Consider the following 18,821-nt stretch of genomic DNA (forward strand, 5'->3'; position numbering starts at 1 on the left):
ATGCATAGGTATCTGAGGGCAGGATCTGGCTATGTTATTTCCTCCGTTACTCACAAGAGAAACACAGACCACTTGAGGTGTTAGAGCTGACATCAACTTTTGCTGGAGGAACTGTTTTTCACTCTATACTTATTAGGTACACAACCTATATATAACAAATTCATAACACTAAAGAAAAATATAAAAAACCACTTTTCAGTCTATAATGATGGTATTAAAGGTTAACTGCAAATAATATTTTTAAATGGGTTTATTTCATGTTTTGCTTTTATATGTATTGAGAATGTTTGAATGGATGATGGCCTTTTAAAAAAATGACATTTCTGAATGTTAGTTTTACACTGTAAACACAAGGCCATTCTGCCCACCCATTGCAATCTGTTTTACCTTCGAAATATCCAGATTGTCACATATGGTATTCTCTGACTTTGTTGGAGGAATTCCTGGAAACATGGAATGTGTTGTCAACCCTAAACAGGTGGTGTGGGATGCTGAATCTTTAACAGACTTTTTTTTTTAAGTGTGTGTTAGGCATTGGAGTTCAGTAGATGTTTTGAACAGACTAATTAAAAATTCCTTTCACTCTTGATGTCCTAATGTCACTAGTTTTCTACTAATCATAGTTAAGACCTGAACTGCTAATGTAAATAATTTAAAAGACTTTTCAGGCTGCCTTTATATATCTCAAAGAAACAAATTGGCACAAGAACATTTTTTTTACTTTTAAGTTCACCTTTAAGGCAAAGTCACAAAGAATCAGTGATAAGTCATGTTTACTCCATAAACCTTTATTAGAAGTTTAATATTTTGAGTCAACACCACTTCATTACAAGTTCACAGATTACAGTTAACTGATTTTTTTTTCTCCCTCCTTAGGGGCCTCAGTGGACGGAGAAAGCAAATCAAGGCCATCTTTTTATTCTTTGCAAACTTTCCAGGAGCTGGAGGCAGAGGACTGTGAGAAAATGAGCAATATGGGAACTCTAAATTCTTCAATGCTCCACCGGAGTGCAGAGTCTTTAAAGAGTTTAAGTTCAGAGTTATGTCAAGAAAAGGTGTTGCCAGAAGAAAAGCCAGCACACATGCCTGTACTTAGAAGATCCAAATCCCAGTCTAGACCACAACAAGTAAAGTTTTCAGATGATGTTATTGACAATGGAGATTATGAGAGTGTTGAAATTCGCCAACCTCCAATGAGTGAAAGGACTCGTAGGCGTGTTTTTCATTTTGAAGAACGTGGGAATCGGCATCAGCATCGTCGCAGGAGAAGTAGGAAGTCTCGTTCAGATAATACACTTCATTTAACTACAGAAAGAAGATGTTCTCCAAAAGAAAGACTTCACTTTTACTCACCTCAGGATTATGGCAAATTTATCCAAAATAAAAGCCCTCATGAGGTTCAAGCTTACATTCAAAACACAGAACTCTATGGACAGTATGCCCATGCTATGTCTGATTATGCACTGCGGAACCAGGCAGTTGATAAATTTTTTGGACTGTATGGTGAGGAAGAAGACTCTTGGTGTTCAACTTCATCATCATCATCATCTGATTCTGAAGAGGAAGGATATTTTCTTGGACAGCCAATTCCACAGCCACGATCACTGAGGTACCCATACTATACAGATGACCTTTCCAGTCCAAGCACTGCACTCGCCAGTTCTCAGTTTGGGCAAAGGACAACCAAATCAAAGAAGAAAAAAGGACAAAAAGGCAAAAACTGCATAATTTCTTAACTCATTAAGACTAACAGCCGAGACGACACATTCATATAAACTTTGTAGTTATAATCTGTAAATGATAACCTTACTGGTGTTTACAGTGTAAAACTAACATTCAGACATGTCATTTCTTCCAATTATCAGATATTGCCAGGTTTTCATAATATATGCTGTGGTTATCAAAACATCACAGTTTTACTTCCTTATTACAGTTTACAGTCTTTCATACAGACTTTGTGTAGACATAAACATTGTTTTGGAAATTCATTCCTGTTTAAACATATGAGAGAGGGTGCAATAAGAGTGAACTGAAGTTAAAAAAAATGCTTGTTCTTCACTGTTGCTTTACGTATTCAGATGGCCGCAATATCTTTGTTTTTACCTTTTGAGAGGAAAAGAGAGGGTTCTGTGGTGTGTTCCTTTTCTGCAACCTCCCAGTTTCATTAGAACAATCACAGCCTGGCTTGCCTTTCTTTACACATCAAACTGGAGTTTTAACCTATTGCTTTTATTTTATTGAACCCTGATCTGCAGCTTTCCCATTCTTCATTTGTGTGTGCGCCAGCCCTTTAAAGGAATGGAACCTTCAGTAAAAAGAGGCAAATCAGAAAATGACATTTCAAATATCTGCGGCCATCGTCCTATCGTACAGAAGCAGTAAATGGCCCAGACTTCTTTAAAAGATTAAGAATTCCAGGCACCCTTTCAATGCAATTTTTTATTAACTAAGGTAATCCAAGGTTCAGCTGGTTTAGAACTTGACTGGCATTGTTTCACTGTAGGACATGCACGTAGCTATAACTGACATTTTAATACAAAGTATGGTTTTCCTTAAAAACCCCTTAAAAAAAAAAGGGGTGGTGAGGGGAGAAACACAGTATCCTAACACTGGAAACCCTTACACATGCAAGTAACTTCTTTTAAGTCAATGAAACTACTTCATGTAAAGAATACTTGCAAAAGGGTTGAAAGGATTAGGACCATATTGTATCTTTTGGAACTCATTATTCCAGATTTTAAATGTATTATTAGCTGCAATTAGAAATTGAAAACACATTGATATTTATAATGTAGTATTCCATAGACTAAAATGTATTCATAATTTAACAGTGAAAATATTAATGTACATATTGTACAGTTAAGATTTAAAAACTGATTATTTTTATATCCCTGAATTCCAAGAAGTTTGTTATAATACAAAACTAGATTTATTAGGTGTTTTAACAGCAACATTATGGATGAAAAGATTGTTTGTATTTTAGTCAAGGGTTTACATTTAGAAACATTCAAAATTTTATTACTTAGTGAGCCAAAGCTTAATTTTCTCTTCTAGATATTAAAAGCTCTGTATGCATGGCAGGGCTGTGTAAATGCTCTCTAAACTATGGCCCTTGTAATCTTACAAATGTTTATTTATGGGTCAAGCAAAATGTAAACTGTATAAATGTAAAAAACCACACAAACCTGGAATATATTAGTACAACAAATATGCAACTTCTGTGGATTTTTTTTTATAACCTTTGTTATTGCCCTGCATTAGAGAACAGTTAATGTTGGGGTTGTGTATGGAACAGGATTGGCACAAAACTTTTAAAAGCTGCTTCTTTCCATCAGTGAATTTTAAATGTACTGTATGTAGGAAGTCTCCATTTCTGCCCTTCAGCTAGCGTGTATATCAAGAGCAATTTTGATTTAGTTATAATAAACATATATACCTCTTACAATGCTGCATGCCTTAACCACAGGCAGAAGTTTTTGTTGTTGTTGTTACATGAAACATAAAAGGGTAACAAGAAAACATTCTACAAATACCTTAGAAGCAAGAGAAAGACCAAGGATAGGGTAAGGTCTGTTACTCAATGGGGGAGGGGGGGGAATAACAGAAAATGTGGAAATGGCAGAGGTGCTTAATGACTTTCTTGTTTCAGTTTTCACCAAGAAGGTCAGTGGTGAATGGATGTCTAACATAGTGAATGCCAGTGAAAATGAGGTAGGATCAGAAGAGGCTAAAATAGGGAAAGAACAAGTTAAAAATTACATGGACAAATTCATCAAGTCACCAGGGTCTGATGAAATGCATCCTAGAATACTCAAAGAGCTGACTGAGGAGATATCTGAGCCATTAGCAATTATCTTTGGGAGAGATTCCAGAAGACTGGAAAAGGGCAAATCTAGTGCCCATCTATAAAAAGGGAAATAAGGACAACCCAGGGAATTACAGACTAGTCAGCTTAACTTCTGTACCCGGAAAGATAATGGAGCAAATAATTAAGCAATCAATTTACAAACATCTAGACGATAAGATAAGTAATAGCATGGATTTGTCAAAAACAAATCATGTCAAACCAACCTGATAGCTTTCTTTGACAGGGTAACAAACCTGATTCTCTAATTCTGTGTGAATACTGAAATTTGCTAGTAAAATATTAATTAAAAAACATTATACATAAAATGCCAATGCCTATAGGTTTGACCACCTAAACAATAAAATAGGGCAGGTGCTCCTAATACCCCTAAAAAATGTGGCATGTTGAAAACTAGAACCAGTCTTGCATTTCTTCTGAGGATATGGAAGAATGTTGATTTTCAAATCAGTTAAGCAAATTATTTGACAATTAGTATGCTAGAGTGGTCATCTAGGCAACCATTTGTGTTGCATGAGTCTAAGACTACCACACTGCAAGCAAATGCATTGCTACTTTAACCAAGCAGTGAACATTTTTGGTTTAAATCTTTTGCAGAACGAAACAAGAAGACACTAACAGAGCTACAAAATACATAGGAATGACAGAGTAGATCGTGGTGGGGAAGTAGCACTATATGTGGAAAAATATAGTTAAATGTAGTAAAAATCTTAAATGACTCAAACTGTACCATAGACTCTCTCTGAAGAGAAATTCCATGCTTTAAGAGTCTAGCTCAGGGGTAGGCAACCTATGGCACGCAAGCTGATTTTCAGTGGCACTCAGACTGCCTGGGTCCTGGCCACCGGTCGGGGGGGGCTCTGCATTTTAATTTAATTTTAAATGAAGCTTCTTAAAACATTTTAAAAACCTTATTTACTTTACATACAACAACAGTTTAGTTATATATTATAGACTTATAGAAAGAGACCACCTAAAAACATTCAAATATATTACTGGCATGCAAAACCTTAAATTAGAGTGAATGAATGAAAAAACTCGGCACACCACTTCTGAAAGGTTGCCGACCCCTGGTCTAGCTGTAGGAATGTACTGGCAATTACAGGCCAGTAAGCCTAACTTCAGTTCTAAGCAAATTTGTTGAAACTCCTGTAAAGAACTTTTGTAAAGAGAAATCATGCCTCAATCTAATAGAATTCTCTGAAGGTGTCAAGCGTGTGTACAAAGGTGATCCAGTGGCTATAGTGAACTTGGACTTTCAAAAAACTTTTGAGAGGGTCCCACGCCAAAGGCTCTTAAGCACAGTAAGCAGCCATAGAATGAGAAGAAGGTCCTCTCATGGATCAGTAAGTGATTAAAAGACAGGAAACAAAGAGTAGGAATAAATGATCAGTTTTCACAATGGAATGTGGTAAATAGCAAGGTCCTGCAAGGAGCTGTGCTATTCAACATTCATAAATGATCTGGAAAGACTGGTAAACAGTAAGATAGCAAAGTCTGCAGATGATACTAAATTACTCAAGACAGTTGAGTCCAAAGCTAACTGAAGAGTTACAAAGGGATGTCACTAGATGACAAAAGGGCAGATGAAAGTTAATGTTAAGTGCAAAGTAATGCATATTAGAAAACATAATCCCAACTATACATGCTGTTACCACTCAATATTCACTCAATAGGCTGCAGCAGTCAAAAAAGCTAACTATGTTAGGCACCATTAGGAAAGGGAAAGATAAGACGAAATATCATAATGCCACTATATAAATTCATGGTATTCCCACACCTTGAATACGGTGTGCAGTTCTGGTCACCCTGTCTCAAAAAACATACATTGGAAAAGGCACAGAGAAAGCAACAAATATGCTCAGCTTCCATCTGAAGAGACATTAAAAAGACAGACTGTTCATCTTAGAAAAGAGATGACTAATGGGGAATATGATAGTGGTCTATAAAATCATGATGGGTGTTGAGAAAGTGAATAAAGAATTATTTACCCCTGCCCAAAGTAGGAAGATGGGGTCATCCAATTAAATTAATAGGCAGCAGGTTTAAAACAAACATTAAGTACATCACACAACACCCAGTCAACATGTGAAACTTGTTGCCAAGGCCAAAACTATAACTGGGTTCAAAAAATAATTAAATAAGTTAATGAAGAATAGGTCTGTCAATGACTATTAGCCAAAATGGTGAGGGTTGCAACCCCATGCTCTAGGTATCCCTAAACCTCTGACTGCCAGAAGCTAGGACTGGATGACAAGGGATGGCTCACTTAATAATTGCCATGTTCTGCCACTGGCCACTTTTGAAAAACAATTGATGTTACTCCATTCAAAGGCTAATTGAGACTTTTTTCTAGTTGGTTTGGAAATACTTTAAGGGCAGCCGGGCTGTTGCAGTGTCACAAGCATTAGCAGTTCAGCGTCTGAGTGCTGTGTTCAAAATATGTCTTAAATTTTTGCATTGAAACAAGACTTTCAGCTTTGTTCCAGGGGGTAAAATCTTTGTAAAACCAGGTAACTTTGTAAAATCAGTGTTTCTTCTTTCAGGAGTGGAATTGTACTTAGGGCTTGTCATGCTGACAGTGTCCTCTTTGAGCAAGTGTCTACATAAAAAAATGGAAAGGTATATTTTAAAATCTCTGCAATCATGTTGCTTAGAAAATGGTGTAAACCAAAACGGAGAGAACAATTTTACTTGGTGTAGTATCACTCTGTGCGCATATGTCTCCTGGGGAAATTCTGTGCCACTGCAAAATGCAAAATTTGAACAAAAATTAATGTTCTGCATAAAATTTCCTTTCCTCCTCTCCACAGAAATGGGCTGCAGAGCTGCTATCTGCCACTAGGGGCTGCTGGGCCCAGCTCACAAATAGAAAACACTGCCAGGGAGAGGGGGGCCAGAACTGGAGGGTTTTGGGCAGCTGTAGTTCCCAGCATGCCCTGAATGAAGGAGGTGTCATACAGGCCCGGGACCCAACATCAGACTGTTTCTCCCTCTGGATCCCTAGGCTCTGGAAGAGCAGGGGGTTGCGAGTATCTGTGCTGGGGGAGACCCTGCAGCTGGACTCTCGGGAGCAGGAGGTATGTGTGTCTGGGCTGGGGGTGCCCTGCCTATGGGCTCTTGGGGCAGTGAGTGCGGGTGTCTGGCTGCGCAGCTGGGCTCTGGGGGGAGGGGAAAGAGAAACAGGAATTGGGTTGTTTGTAGGAGTTTCTTTAACTCTCTACTCCTGTGAGAATTTTTTTTTACATAAGTATTTTGATATAAATTACCAAAATAATTGAAACTGACATGATTATATAGTGTTATTTTGACAAATAAAATATGCAGAATTTTAAAATATTGTGTGCAGAATTTTTATTTTTTTGGCACAGAATTCCCCCAGGAGTAATATAGTAATGTAAGACTTCCTAGAGGGCCAAAGCAATCTTTGGAGCATAAGGAGACATAAAGCCTGTGGAGGATGTTGCAGAAGTTTGCCAAAACTCTCTTCCTTTGTTTTTTTATTAAAGCTAGGGCTTAATTTCTGGAGATTTTGAACTACTTTCTACTACAGGGGTAGGCAATCTATGGCACGGGTGCCAAAGGCGGCATGCGCGCTGATTTTCAGTGGCACTGACACTGCCCGGGTCCTTGCCACCGGTCCGGGGGGCTCGGCCTTTTAATTTAATTTTAAATGCAGCTTCTCAAACATTTAAAAAAACCTTATTTACTTTACATACAATAATAGTTTAGATATATATTATAGACTTACAGAAAGAGACCTTCTAAAAATATTAAAATGTATCACTGGCATACGAAACCTTAAATTAGAGTGAATAAATGAAGACTCGGCACACCACTTTTGAAAGGTTGCTGACCCCTGTTCTACTAAATACTACATGTGCTGAGGTCAGCCACTCAATCTGGACAATGATTAAGATCTCTACATAATCCTACATGGAGACAAGGCCCCATATCCACAAAGAAACTTGGCATTGCAGCACCTTACTTTTTAGAAGCTAGAAAATAACTGGAACAACAATGGTATCCATAACGCGCATGGGAAGAAAAGGTGCATAAGAATGCAGTCCATAAAAGCACACCTCAGCTAGCCAAGGAGAGGGGTGTATTCTAAACCCTTCCTCCCTGAGTTAGGCACGTAAGTGTGGGCTGCATTGAGGTATCTAGCTCTACTTGAGATCCACACCCAGAAACTCCTCTCCTGGAGTCAGGTGGCTTAGGCACCTAAGATGTTTCTTGTGAGACTGAGTCACTTGTCTTACTCCACACAAAATTGCGAGGGTGAGTAGAGAACTCACTTGGGATGTGGGAGTACTGGCTTCAATCTCCCCCTCTGATGGGGAAGAAAAGGTTGAATGGGGGTCTCCCACCTCTGAGTGTTTTAAAGCAGGGTTTCTCAGCCTGAGGGTCAGGACCCAAAATTGGTTTACCACAATGATTCAAAGGATCATGTGACAGCTCCTGTGGTTCCTGTCCCCTGGGACTGCCTGGTCTCGCTTCCCTGCTCCAGGCCCTGCAACCGCTGGGGTCCCAGCACCACTCAGGTTTGGCCCAGCTGTCATGATGATGAGCTTGGGTAGGCCCATGAGCCAGGTCACAACTCCACTCACAAATTTGGTCCAGTCTGAGGGGGCAGAGTCAAACCCAAGTGGTGCTGCAACCCTGGAGGTTGCAACACCTGGAGTGGAGAGCCAAGCCCAGCCAGCCCCACAGCACAGGAACTGCAGGAGCCGCTACTCTGGGTTGAGTGCCAGGCAGGACCCAACAACCCCTGGAGGCTGGCTACAACCGAAACCACCCCAGGGCCTCCATACCCTACACTATTTCCTGGGTCGTGACAGGGTTCACAATGGAAATTCACAATGGGTCCTGAGCCCAAAAAGGTTGAGAACCACTGACCTAAAGGAAAGTTACTTACCTTTAGTAATTGGAGTTCTCTGAGTCATGGTGTTTGCATGTATTCCACTTCTAGCATGCATGCACCCCAAGCACTGGAGATTGGAATGCTTCAGCCAGCAGTATCCATTGGTGGAATCTGCTCCCCTGCTGACCTTGAGCCACAGCTCCCTTGTGGGTGTAAGGGAGGGGGCGGAGCAACCAGCCGACCCTCATTTCCGATGCCACTATCAAGGCTAGGTTATCGGACTCGACAGATGGGAAAAGAGAGTGGGTTGTAGAATACATGTAAATACCACATATCGAAGAACTCCATTTACTAAAGGTAACTTACTTTCCTTTCTTCAAGTGCTTTTTTACGTCTTTCATTTCTGGTGAGTCACAAGTAGTATGTCATGGTTGGGGGATGGTACTGCGAGCCTAATTAAATCATAGAATATCAGGTTGGAAGGGACCTCAGGAGGTCATCTAGTCCAACTCCCTGCTCAAGGCAGGACCAATACCCAGACAGATTTTTACCCTAGTTCCCTAAATGGCTCTCTTAAGGATTGAACCCACAACCCTGGGTTTAGCAGGCCTATGCTCAAACCACTGAGCTATCCCAGTGCAACACAGCCCTCCAAAACTTGGCACCTGAATGAGATGCCTGAACTAAAGAGTAATAGCTAATAAAAGTCTGTATACTACTCCAAGTAGCATGCTCCCCAGCCTGCAGGTGTTCCCGGCCTATGAGAGCTGGGGGGGGGGCAGCGCTTGGGGCAGGGTGCAGAGCCCCCTACCTATGCCTAGGGGCAGGAGCCGGAGGGGGCACATGCTGCTGCTTCCAGGAACCGCGCAGAGAGCCCCTGACCCTGCTCCCCAGCAAGAACTGAAGGGTCCGATTAAATGTTCTGATGGGCTAGACGTGGCCCACAGGCCGTAGTCTACTCACCCCTGCCCTAACAGATACAATTTAGATAATGCTTTCCCAGCCAGAAGGCCGAGCAACTTGTACTCTGGTAGGATGTGACCTGGGAGTTAAGTGAGAGAGTATTTTGTGAAAAAATTCAGGTTATGGCCAGAGTGAAACTATCCCTGTGAAAATTGTACATGTGGGTTTCACCATAAGAACCTGCAATTCACAGACCCTGTATGTAACTAGGAATACCATCTTCACAGAGAAATGGAGTAACAGGCATGAGGCTAATGGCTCAAACGGAGGTCCCATCAGACTGATAAGGACCATATTAATATTCCAAGATGGAGGGAGTTGTTTTAGCAGAGGAAAATATCTCAGAAGACCTTTTACAAACTTTTTAACTGAAGGATGAGGAAAAATCTGGATGATCTTGAATTGGTGGATGATGTGCAGAGAGAGCAGTCAAATAAACACATAATGAGCATAGCAACAAACCAAACTTTTTAAGTTTGATAGATACTCAGGGATATGAGGAGTGGATTTCTCTTGTGAGGAAAGATTATGTTGGTAAGCCTGGGATGAAAAACACCTCCATTCTGCACTATATATTGTCCTTAGGGACTGCATTCTGCTCTGAATCAATATGCTCTGTACATCAATAGGAGAATTCTTGACCAGGTCTGTTAGCCAGCCAGTTTCCAAGCCGTGAGGTGTAATGGGACTCTGGATGAAATGTTCTCCCATTGTTTTAGGTAATTAAGTCTGGTAGGAGAAGTAGAGATATTGGAAGTGTCACTAAGATATTTCTGATTTCCGTACTGCTTGGACTGGTGACTGAGGCTTTGTCCTATGTGACCTTCCTTAACACACTGGGGATCAGAGGAATAGGAGGACAAGCATACAACAGGCCCTGAGTCCAGGGGATTAATATGGCATCTCTTTGAGAACCCAGTCTTTGTTTTCCCATGAAACAAAATACTTTGAATTTCTTGTTCTGTTGGGTTGCTAACAAATCTATATGGCAAGAAACCCACTGACTGAAAATGAACTGGATCACCAAATCCTTTAAGGACCATTCGTGATTCTGAGAAAAATGTCTGCATAGATGGTCTGCCAGTGTGTTGTTTATGCTTGGAAGGTGAACTACAGTTAGTGTTATGGTGTGCTGGATACACCAGTTCCATGGAATTGTTGCTTTCCTGCACAAGATCATTGGCCTAGGAGTTCTAAATTAGCCACCTCAAAATGTAACTTTATGCAATGTGACACCCAATTAGAGATTCTCTGAGTCCAGACTGCTTGACCCTTGGATCTTGGCAATTGAAATAAATAGCCTAAGGCACTGCCTGGATGGTTTTGCTCTAGATAAATAAATCACTGAGCTTAGAGAACATGTAGAGTGCATATGGTAGCCTCATCCTTGGTTAATGAGGCTTTGGGCAAAAGAAAGTGAGTGGACTGATTTAAATTAAAATCAGAGATTACTTTACCTATACTATATAGTGGCTGCGATGGGCTCCCCACACCAATATTGAAGCATTGGTCACTGCTGACTTTGGAAAGTGCTGGGAAGAACAGAACTCCCTTGCAGACCTGATGTGGATCTTTTCACCAGTTGAAGGAGTTCAAAACTTCTTGAGGTATGTGTATCTGCATGTCTGTCTTGAGAACAGCTGGGTGATAGATCATCCTTAAGCACCCCTGAAGACAACAAAGATCCAGTCTGTTGAACAGGTCACCAGAGTACATGAATTATGTGACCTAAAACCAGAGACATATCCTTGCTGTAGTACATGGATTGTTTTGCAGTTGATTGATCAACTTTAATATATTGACAAATCTGGTCTGCAGCAGCTATCTTGAGCCATCATGGAATTGAGGAAAGCCCCAGTATGTGCTATCTTTTTTTGTTGTGTTTAAATGATTTTTTTCATGTTTCACACTCAGTCCCAGTCTGGAGAACTGATGTATGAGGTACTGGACACTGCTTAGCACCTGCTCTGGAGACTGTCCTCTTATCAACCAATTATCAAGATATAGGTAAACCCAAAACACATTTCTTTCTGAGATGTGCCACTACCACAGCCAGACATTTTGTGAAAGTCCTTGAAGCCATCAACAATCCAAAAGGCAGCACCCTGTACTGGTAATGTGCATTGCCCACTATAGAAGGCAAATATTTTTCTGCTGGATGGACAGAAATATGCATTTTGTAGATTGAGAGTTGCAAACTAGTCTAGAGGATCTAGGGAAGGAAGGGTGGAGAACAGGGTTACTATTTGAAATCTGAACTGGCTAACTGAAATCTGAACTCTCAGGTCCAATACCGGTCCAACCAGCCTCCCAATTTTGTGAGGACTAGAATATATCGGGAACAGATCTCCTTCTCTGATACTGGGGAGGGAACCTCCTGCAAAGCACCAAGAGCCAACAGACACTCAACATCTTGTGTGAAGGAGTCTTATGAAACGGGTCCCTGAAACGGAAGGTGGAAATGTCTTGGAATTAAACAGAATAACCTTTCTGAATTAGTTCCAATACTTATCTGCTGCTGGTGACACTACTCCATCGCTTCCTGGAAATAATACAAATGGTCCCGAAAAGGGGTAAGGTAGGAAAAACAGACCCTCCAAGATTGGTTAACAGTCCTCTGTATACACATCAAACAACTTTTTAAAGCCTGTCTTAGCAGCAGTTGAAGTTGATGTCAATTAAGGTCTTCCATGAATACGTTGTTTCCTCTTTAAAAAATCCATTGTTCTCTGAGAAGGATGATTAAAAGGAGCAGTGACAGGCTGTTTCATTTGAGTATGCTTCTTTTTGTATTTTGCAGTACTATTGTAGCTATGTTGTTCCCAGGATATGAGAGACACAAGGTGGGTGAGATATCTTTTATTGGACCAACGTCCAAACCTTCTCTCTTTCATCAACAACAGTTGGTCCAATAAAAGATATCTCACCCACCTTGTCTCTCTTTTTACATTGGAAGTGTAGATGCCTAATGACAGTAATGTAGTACGAGTGCCTTTCAGTGTAGGTAATGACTCAGTTTTAGAACTGAACTAGATGATTCCCTTCAAAGGGAAGGTCTTCCAACATAATTTGAACCTCCAGAAAACCAGAACCATCATGCACGTTGCATAGTACTTGTTGCCTCCAATCAGTTTATTGTAGTTTCAGCAGCATAAAGGACTTATAGGAAGGTTTTAGGTATTAACTCACCCTTCGTAGATGAACTTTTGTCAGACTTTAGAGGAATTTAAATATTTATCAAGATACTCAGTAACTTTGTCCCACATAAGGTAATCACAGCAAACTATCAGGCCCTTTCATCAAGTTATGCAGAGTTGAAAGCTAGCTGACTTCTTTTCTAAAAAGTCAAATCTTTTTTGGCTCCTTCTCCTCTGGAGTAGTACTAAAGGACTAATGTTTCAACTTCTCTTGTGTGCTGCTGTCACTACTGAGGACCCTGGAGAAGTCTGTGTGTAGAAATATTAGAAGCCTGTTGAAAGGACTTGATATCTGTTTTCACCTCTTAGCAGTGCGTGGTCTAGATGCTGGAGTCTACCATAAGAGTGGGGTTGGCTCTAACAAGCCTTCGTTTATAGGTAGGGCAAGCCTCTCTGGTAGAAATGGATGCAAAATGTCCAGTAACTTATGTCCTTTTTCTTGAGCAGTCTGAACAGGGATCTCCAAAGCTTCTGCCATTCAGTGGACCAAGTCTCGAAATGACTTATCTAATAACGATAACTGAGGAGGAGCCATAGCCTCATTCTGTGAAGAAGAGGATGGAATATACTCTGAAATAGTTTCAGAAACTTGCCATTGAAGTATATGTTCACCCAGAGATAGATGTGGAGAAGAGTCTGGTTCAACAATATGTATACATTGCTGTGAATACTTTTGCATAATAGGTGCATCTTGGGCTGAAGATGATCTAACCCTGGAAACCAAAGCTGAGGAATGTTTTGATTTAGGATGTGGTCATAGGGCCCTGGAGGCCAAGCAGTTTGTCTATATGTATAAAATTAATGAGACCAGGCCCAGTGGTACCAATTAGGGGCTTTTGAACTAACATGCCTATATTTACCCCCTATGTCTGACTTGACTTCCAAATATATACAGGTTATAAAAAATATCCCCAAAGGGTAAGCAGGTGAAACATTCCAATCATCAGAAGAGGATGAAAAATGATACTCGTCCTCCTCTTTGGGGGGGGGGGGAGGAGAAGGGAAGAGGAGACGGCTTGTGAGCGGGTATGAGAATTACCCACTGAAAGGGTCTTACACACTAGCCCTAAGGTAACTTATGAAGCATACTTTGATTGACAAATAAGTGATGTTTTGCATATCTTGCTGAGGGTGGCCAATGCATCATGGTTATTTTAATTTAAAAACTGGGTCTGTTACCTTCCCCCGCCCCAACAACAAAGATACTTAGTGTCTAATCACTGGTATTTACAGGTCAAGCAAATGGGGATAATATTACCTCTTAATAGAAACAAAGCCTAAGTAAACTTGTATTGGCGAAAGTGATATTCCTTTAGTTACAACTGGTGCAGACCACCTAGTGCAGATAGGCTGCACTGGCACGAAGTGTACCCTTATCCTAGAGGACGCCTGGACTTTGAGTCTCTGATGGCGAATGGGATATGTGGTAGATGCCCTGCACTATTCTTTGAGGAAAAATAAAATTAGGCTTGGACAGCAGAGAGAAGGGGTCATATCTTCAAGCCATATGCTCTCTGGTGCATTCCATTTCACTGCAGAGGCCACTGATCCATACACAAGATGAAAATAATCTGCAGTGACACGTTTAACCATTTAAATTGTAACTCAAATTTACATTCTGACAACCCACTGAAATTAACAAATCAGTTCCTACCCTCTCAAACCTATTGTTTCAGGGTATGTACACCTTCAGGCAGACAGCACCGCATTTACACTGTGTTCCCATATTTTAAGGGTATATGCACATTCATGAATGCTAAAAACAAGTTTTGCTTTAACTAGCTCACCTGTTCACATGCTATGGGTGAAGCCAGAGTAGACCTACACCTTATCCAGTGCAGATTCTGTCCACTTCCACCAATAATCTCGTTGCCCCGACACCATCTCCCACTTAGTCACCACCCACCTCTGTCTACAATGCAGATTCCTCAGTGCAGAAGACAACCCTACTGTATTTTCACTATATAAAACTGAAAACAAGTGCACACACTTCTGTGTATATTTATATGCATAGCAGAAGAGGCCATTTTCTTGCTTTAAATTTACTAGATTTGCAGGGACATTAATTTCTCACTTATATCAACATTGTGAATAGCTAAAGCACACAAAGGGTTTTAAGCATTAAGTCTTGAAACAAGCACAAATCCAGGGTGGGCGGGGAGAGGAGAGAGCAACCTAGCATTCAATGTGAATTTCAGGTTAGCAAACTTTATAGTAATACCAATTCTAGAAAAAACACATTAAGTTGTACAACAGGAGTTCTTTGTTGCTATCACTGAGATTTAATCTGATTTGAGAAACAGTTGATTTATGTAAAACAGATTTTCATAAAATAAAGCATGTGCTCACAATATTCTCTAATTTTATAGACTTTTTTTTTTGCAAATTAAGCATTAGGAAAATATTCCTTAATGAAGAATACTGAAATTAAAGTACAGTAATAACAGGCATTCTTGACGAGAACAGTAGGTATTCCTCATAATGTTGTATTATTAAACAAATATTCCTAATTTTTTTTCAGTGCTTATAACCTTAAGAGTTCTAACCATGAGTACAAACGTACGTTTAACACTGATGTTGCTACGAGAGTACTCATAGCTAATAATGACAGAATTTTTCAAATGCTGAAAACATAATTGGTGAGGAAGACTCAGCCATTTCTCAAACAGTTTCAGTTTTTGTATGAATAGTGAAGTGCGTTAGATAAATTTGTTATCACAGAAGAGTCAGTCTAAAGCAAAGGCACTGACACTAAAACAAACCAGACCCATAGCAGGAGTCTGATGTAGACATGTTTATTGAATTCCTATATCAGAAAGGTGAAATCCATTGTGGAGAATGGTAATGGTGGGTATGAGTACACACCAACTTCTACATACAAAATGATTACCATGCATTAGTTTACTCCCCTGTAAGTAGTCCCAATGAAGTTAATGATACTACACATGACTGTCTGCAGAATGCGGCTCACAGTATTTCTGTTAGGTGAAGCAGCCTACATGTCATAGAAGTGGTCTGTTTTAGAGTCATTAGCTCTTTTCATTTTGTTTCAAACATGTTATATAATACAGATAGATACAAGGAGCTTAGCTCTGCATCTACTAACCTCTGTGTAATATGTCTTACAAATTTTGTAACTGTTTAAGGTAGAATGTTTCTAATATGCCAATCTCTTTTTAAAAATGAAGATGCAGCCTCTTAATTTTAACAAGGTACCACAAACTGATCTAAATCATGTTTCAGAATTTTTTTTTTTTAAGCACTCTGTTGCCCAGTGGATCTGGTTTTCTTCTGTTACAATTATAGTTAGCCCTGTACTGCTCTAAGTATCAAACAGAACTGTTAACTAAGTTTGAACCACAGGGAAAATTCTGCCCCTCAGCTGCACAGATGTAACTGAAAGCCGAATTCACCTACCTAACCAGTTTTATACTGATGATACACGAGAAGAAAACAACCCAGTTTGTCTTTAGGATATTAAGTAGAGTTTGAAGGGCTAAAATTAGAAAAGACATCACTTCCCTTGTCAAGTGAGCAAATTGTTCTGGCAGTCACTGAGTCAAACAAGGAATCCCCAGATGTCATTTTTCAGAATGGACCTGAACTTGAAAACCACATGCCAAAAATAAATGATAAAAGTAAACTATGGTCATGAACAACCTTGCAAGTTTTTCTATAGCATGTATAAACAAGAGAACATCCATGTTTTTTAATATAAGCTGAGGAATGAAGAACTGCTTCTTGTTATTTTAATAAAAATACAGTGCTTACTTACACTTCTAAACATTGAAACAAAAGTATACATACATGGAACAAATCTTTTTTTCTAGGTAATTGTGTAAAGGCTTTCAAAAATAGTTTGTCACTTTACATCATTATTGAAACATGTATCCTTTTCAAAGGAATAAATGTCACAAAACAAATACACATTAGAAGAACACAATTAAATGACCAGGGCAATGAACAATCTATAGTCATCTACTATGAAGGAACATGAGCCTTGGGTTCAAATCTCCAGCAAGTATTCCCCTTTTCCACAAAAAGCATATTTATATATTAACGGCATATACAATATGGAAAATCTAAAAGCATATTTTTTGTTCTTAATATGCACCCTCTTTAAAGGACTCTGCTAACTCTTGATTGGCAGCATCATATTCAGCAATGAAATGTTTAAGTTCTTCAATGCATCGCTCACCTATCTCATGCAAATTTTGTCTCAAGGCAAACTGAATGGACTTTTCTAATGAAGGATCTTTATCAATCAGCATCTTCACTACCATGCCAAAGGTTTCACAGTCTTGTCTGTAAACCTAGAAGCAATATATTTGAGAAACTGATTAAATGCAAGGATATTTACATAAGCAGCATCATTTTCCCCACCCCAAATAAGATTAAAGTAACATTACACCACCAAAAACAAGTGATGAACAATGAATGATAGATTCAACATAAATTTTATTTGTTAAGCCTGTTATAAATGTTTACTCCCCTGCAGGCCTGCTGTAATGTAACAAGGGCAAAGGTAGCTAGTTCAGTACTACTTTGACACAAAACATAATTCTTAATGAAGGAAATTTCTGAAAAATAGAACTTGGAGAGGAAAAGAATTTCTCTTGTAATGCACCACCTGGAATAAAATATCCAAGTAAAGAGAGATGAGCAAACACTAAATGCATTTAACACTTTTGCTTGTAATAAAATCTGGGTTTTACCTCGTCATCTGTGCCCATCTCATTAATTTTTATTTAAAGGTAATGATTAGTTAGTTGATTTTCTGATAACACTTTGAAAATGAAACATACTAAATATTTCAGAAAATATATTTTTATTACATTTCTTGGCGATTTCAAATCACCCATAATGGCAAAGCCAGATCAATTTCCTGTACAGAGCTTCAGAGCAGCTCTATAGGTTTGATGCTATTGGCAGCTCTACCCAAGTACAATGTAACTTCATAAGGGAGAGCTCAGTTTAGAATTGACATCAGCCAGAGGTTGCACCTCAGAGGATGCAAAGTAACTGAACCCAAGTGGGAGTGGGGGAAGGGTAAGAAAGAAGAAAACGCTACATTAACTGCTGAAAAGAGCTTGAAGTGGAAATATGCAGGGCTTCTACATGCAGGAAAAGAGAACTGTCTGTCCACCTGGTATAACTTCTTTGATAATTTTAACCCCCTTTCTGCTCCCATTCTTTTCACTTGTACCTGCAGCCCCATCTGCTGATTTTTTAATTTACATCTGAAATTTAAATGCCCCGATTCTGTATTATTTGCACTGTACCTTAGTACCTAGGAGCCCTAGTCATGGACTAGGGCCCCACTGTGCCAAGCACTTTACAAATATGAAAGAAAAAGATGATCCCTGCACCAAAGAGCTTACAGTCTAAGAGCTAAGAACAGGCACTACTGTAAGTCAAAATAAATAATTAAAGGATATTGTTATGAGCTGAGTGAAACCTTGTTATGGGTTGAGTTAAAACCCCATTGAGATTGACAGGTGTGAACTGACCCTTCAATTAAAATAACTGAAAGCATAAGACCCCACCTCGGTCTGTTTGTGCAGAATCATAGAATATTAGGGTTGGAAGAGACCTCAGGAGGTCATCCAGTCCAATCCCCTGCTCAAAGCAGGACCAACACCAATTAAAATTATCCCAGCCAAGGCTTTGTCAAGCCTGACCTTAAAAACCTCTAAGGATGGAGATTCCACCACCTCCTTAGGTAACCCATTCCAGTGCTTCATCACCCTCCTAGTGAAATAGTGTTTCCTAATATCCAGCCTAGACCTCCTCTACTGCAACTTGAGATCATTGCTTGTCTTGCACAAGGAAGAAGAAATGTTAAAAGATACAAACCAGGGTGTAACTTTGGGATATTAAGAGAAATTGCTAAAAAAGATACATGTTCCTGTCTAGGAACTTTTCAATGAGC

General features: G+C 39.6%; 2 protein-coding genes across 26 annotated transcripts in view; one reads left to right on the forward strand and one right to left on the reverse strand.

The window, feature by feature from the left end:
* PRICKLE1 (prickle planar cell polarity protein 1) overlaps positions 1-3,442 on the forward strand; it is a 121,416-nt gene extending 117,974 nt beyond the window's left edge. For all 8 annotated transcript variants that reach the window (XM_039505484.1, XM_039505533.1, XM_039505513.1 and 5 more), the window contains one exon: positions 877-3,442. In XM_039505484.1, the coding sequence (XP_039361418.1) occupies positions 877-1,736 (860 nt within the window). In that variant the 3' untranslated portion in view covers positions 1,737-3,442. The remainder of the gene's footprint in view (positions 1-876) is intronic.
* An 11,701-nt stretch (positions 3,443-15,143) lies between these two features.
* Positions 15,144-18,821, reverse strand: part of PPHLN1 (periphilin 1) — a 121,194-nt gene continuing 117,516 nt past the window's right edge. For 13 of the 18 annotated variants that reach the window (XM_039505593.1, XM_039505667.1, XM_039505677.1 and 10 more), the window contains one exon: positions 15,144-17,202. In XM_039505593.1, the coding sequence (XP_039361527.1) occupies positions 16,993-17,202 (210 nt within the window). In that variant the 3' untranslated portion in view covers positions 15,144-16,992. The remainder of the gene's footprint in view (positions 17,203-18,821) is intronic. The other 5 variants (XM_039505714.1, XM_039505687.1, XM_039505619.1 and 2 more) reach the window with 2 other exon arrangements.

This window comes from Mauremys reevesii, linkage group 1, assembly GCF_016161935.1.
Source record: "Mauremys reevesii isolate NIE-2019 linkage group 1, ASM1616193v1, whole genome shotgun sequence".
NCBI classification, from domain to species: domain Eukaryota; kingdom Metazoa; phylum Chordata; order Testudines; family Geoemydidae; genus Mauremys; species Mauremys reevesii.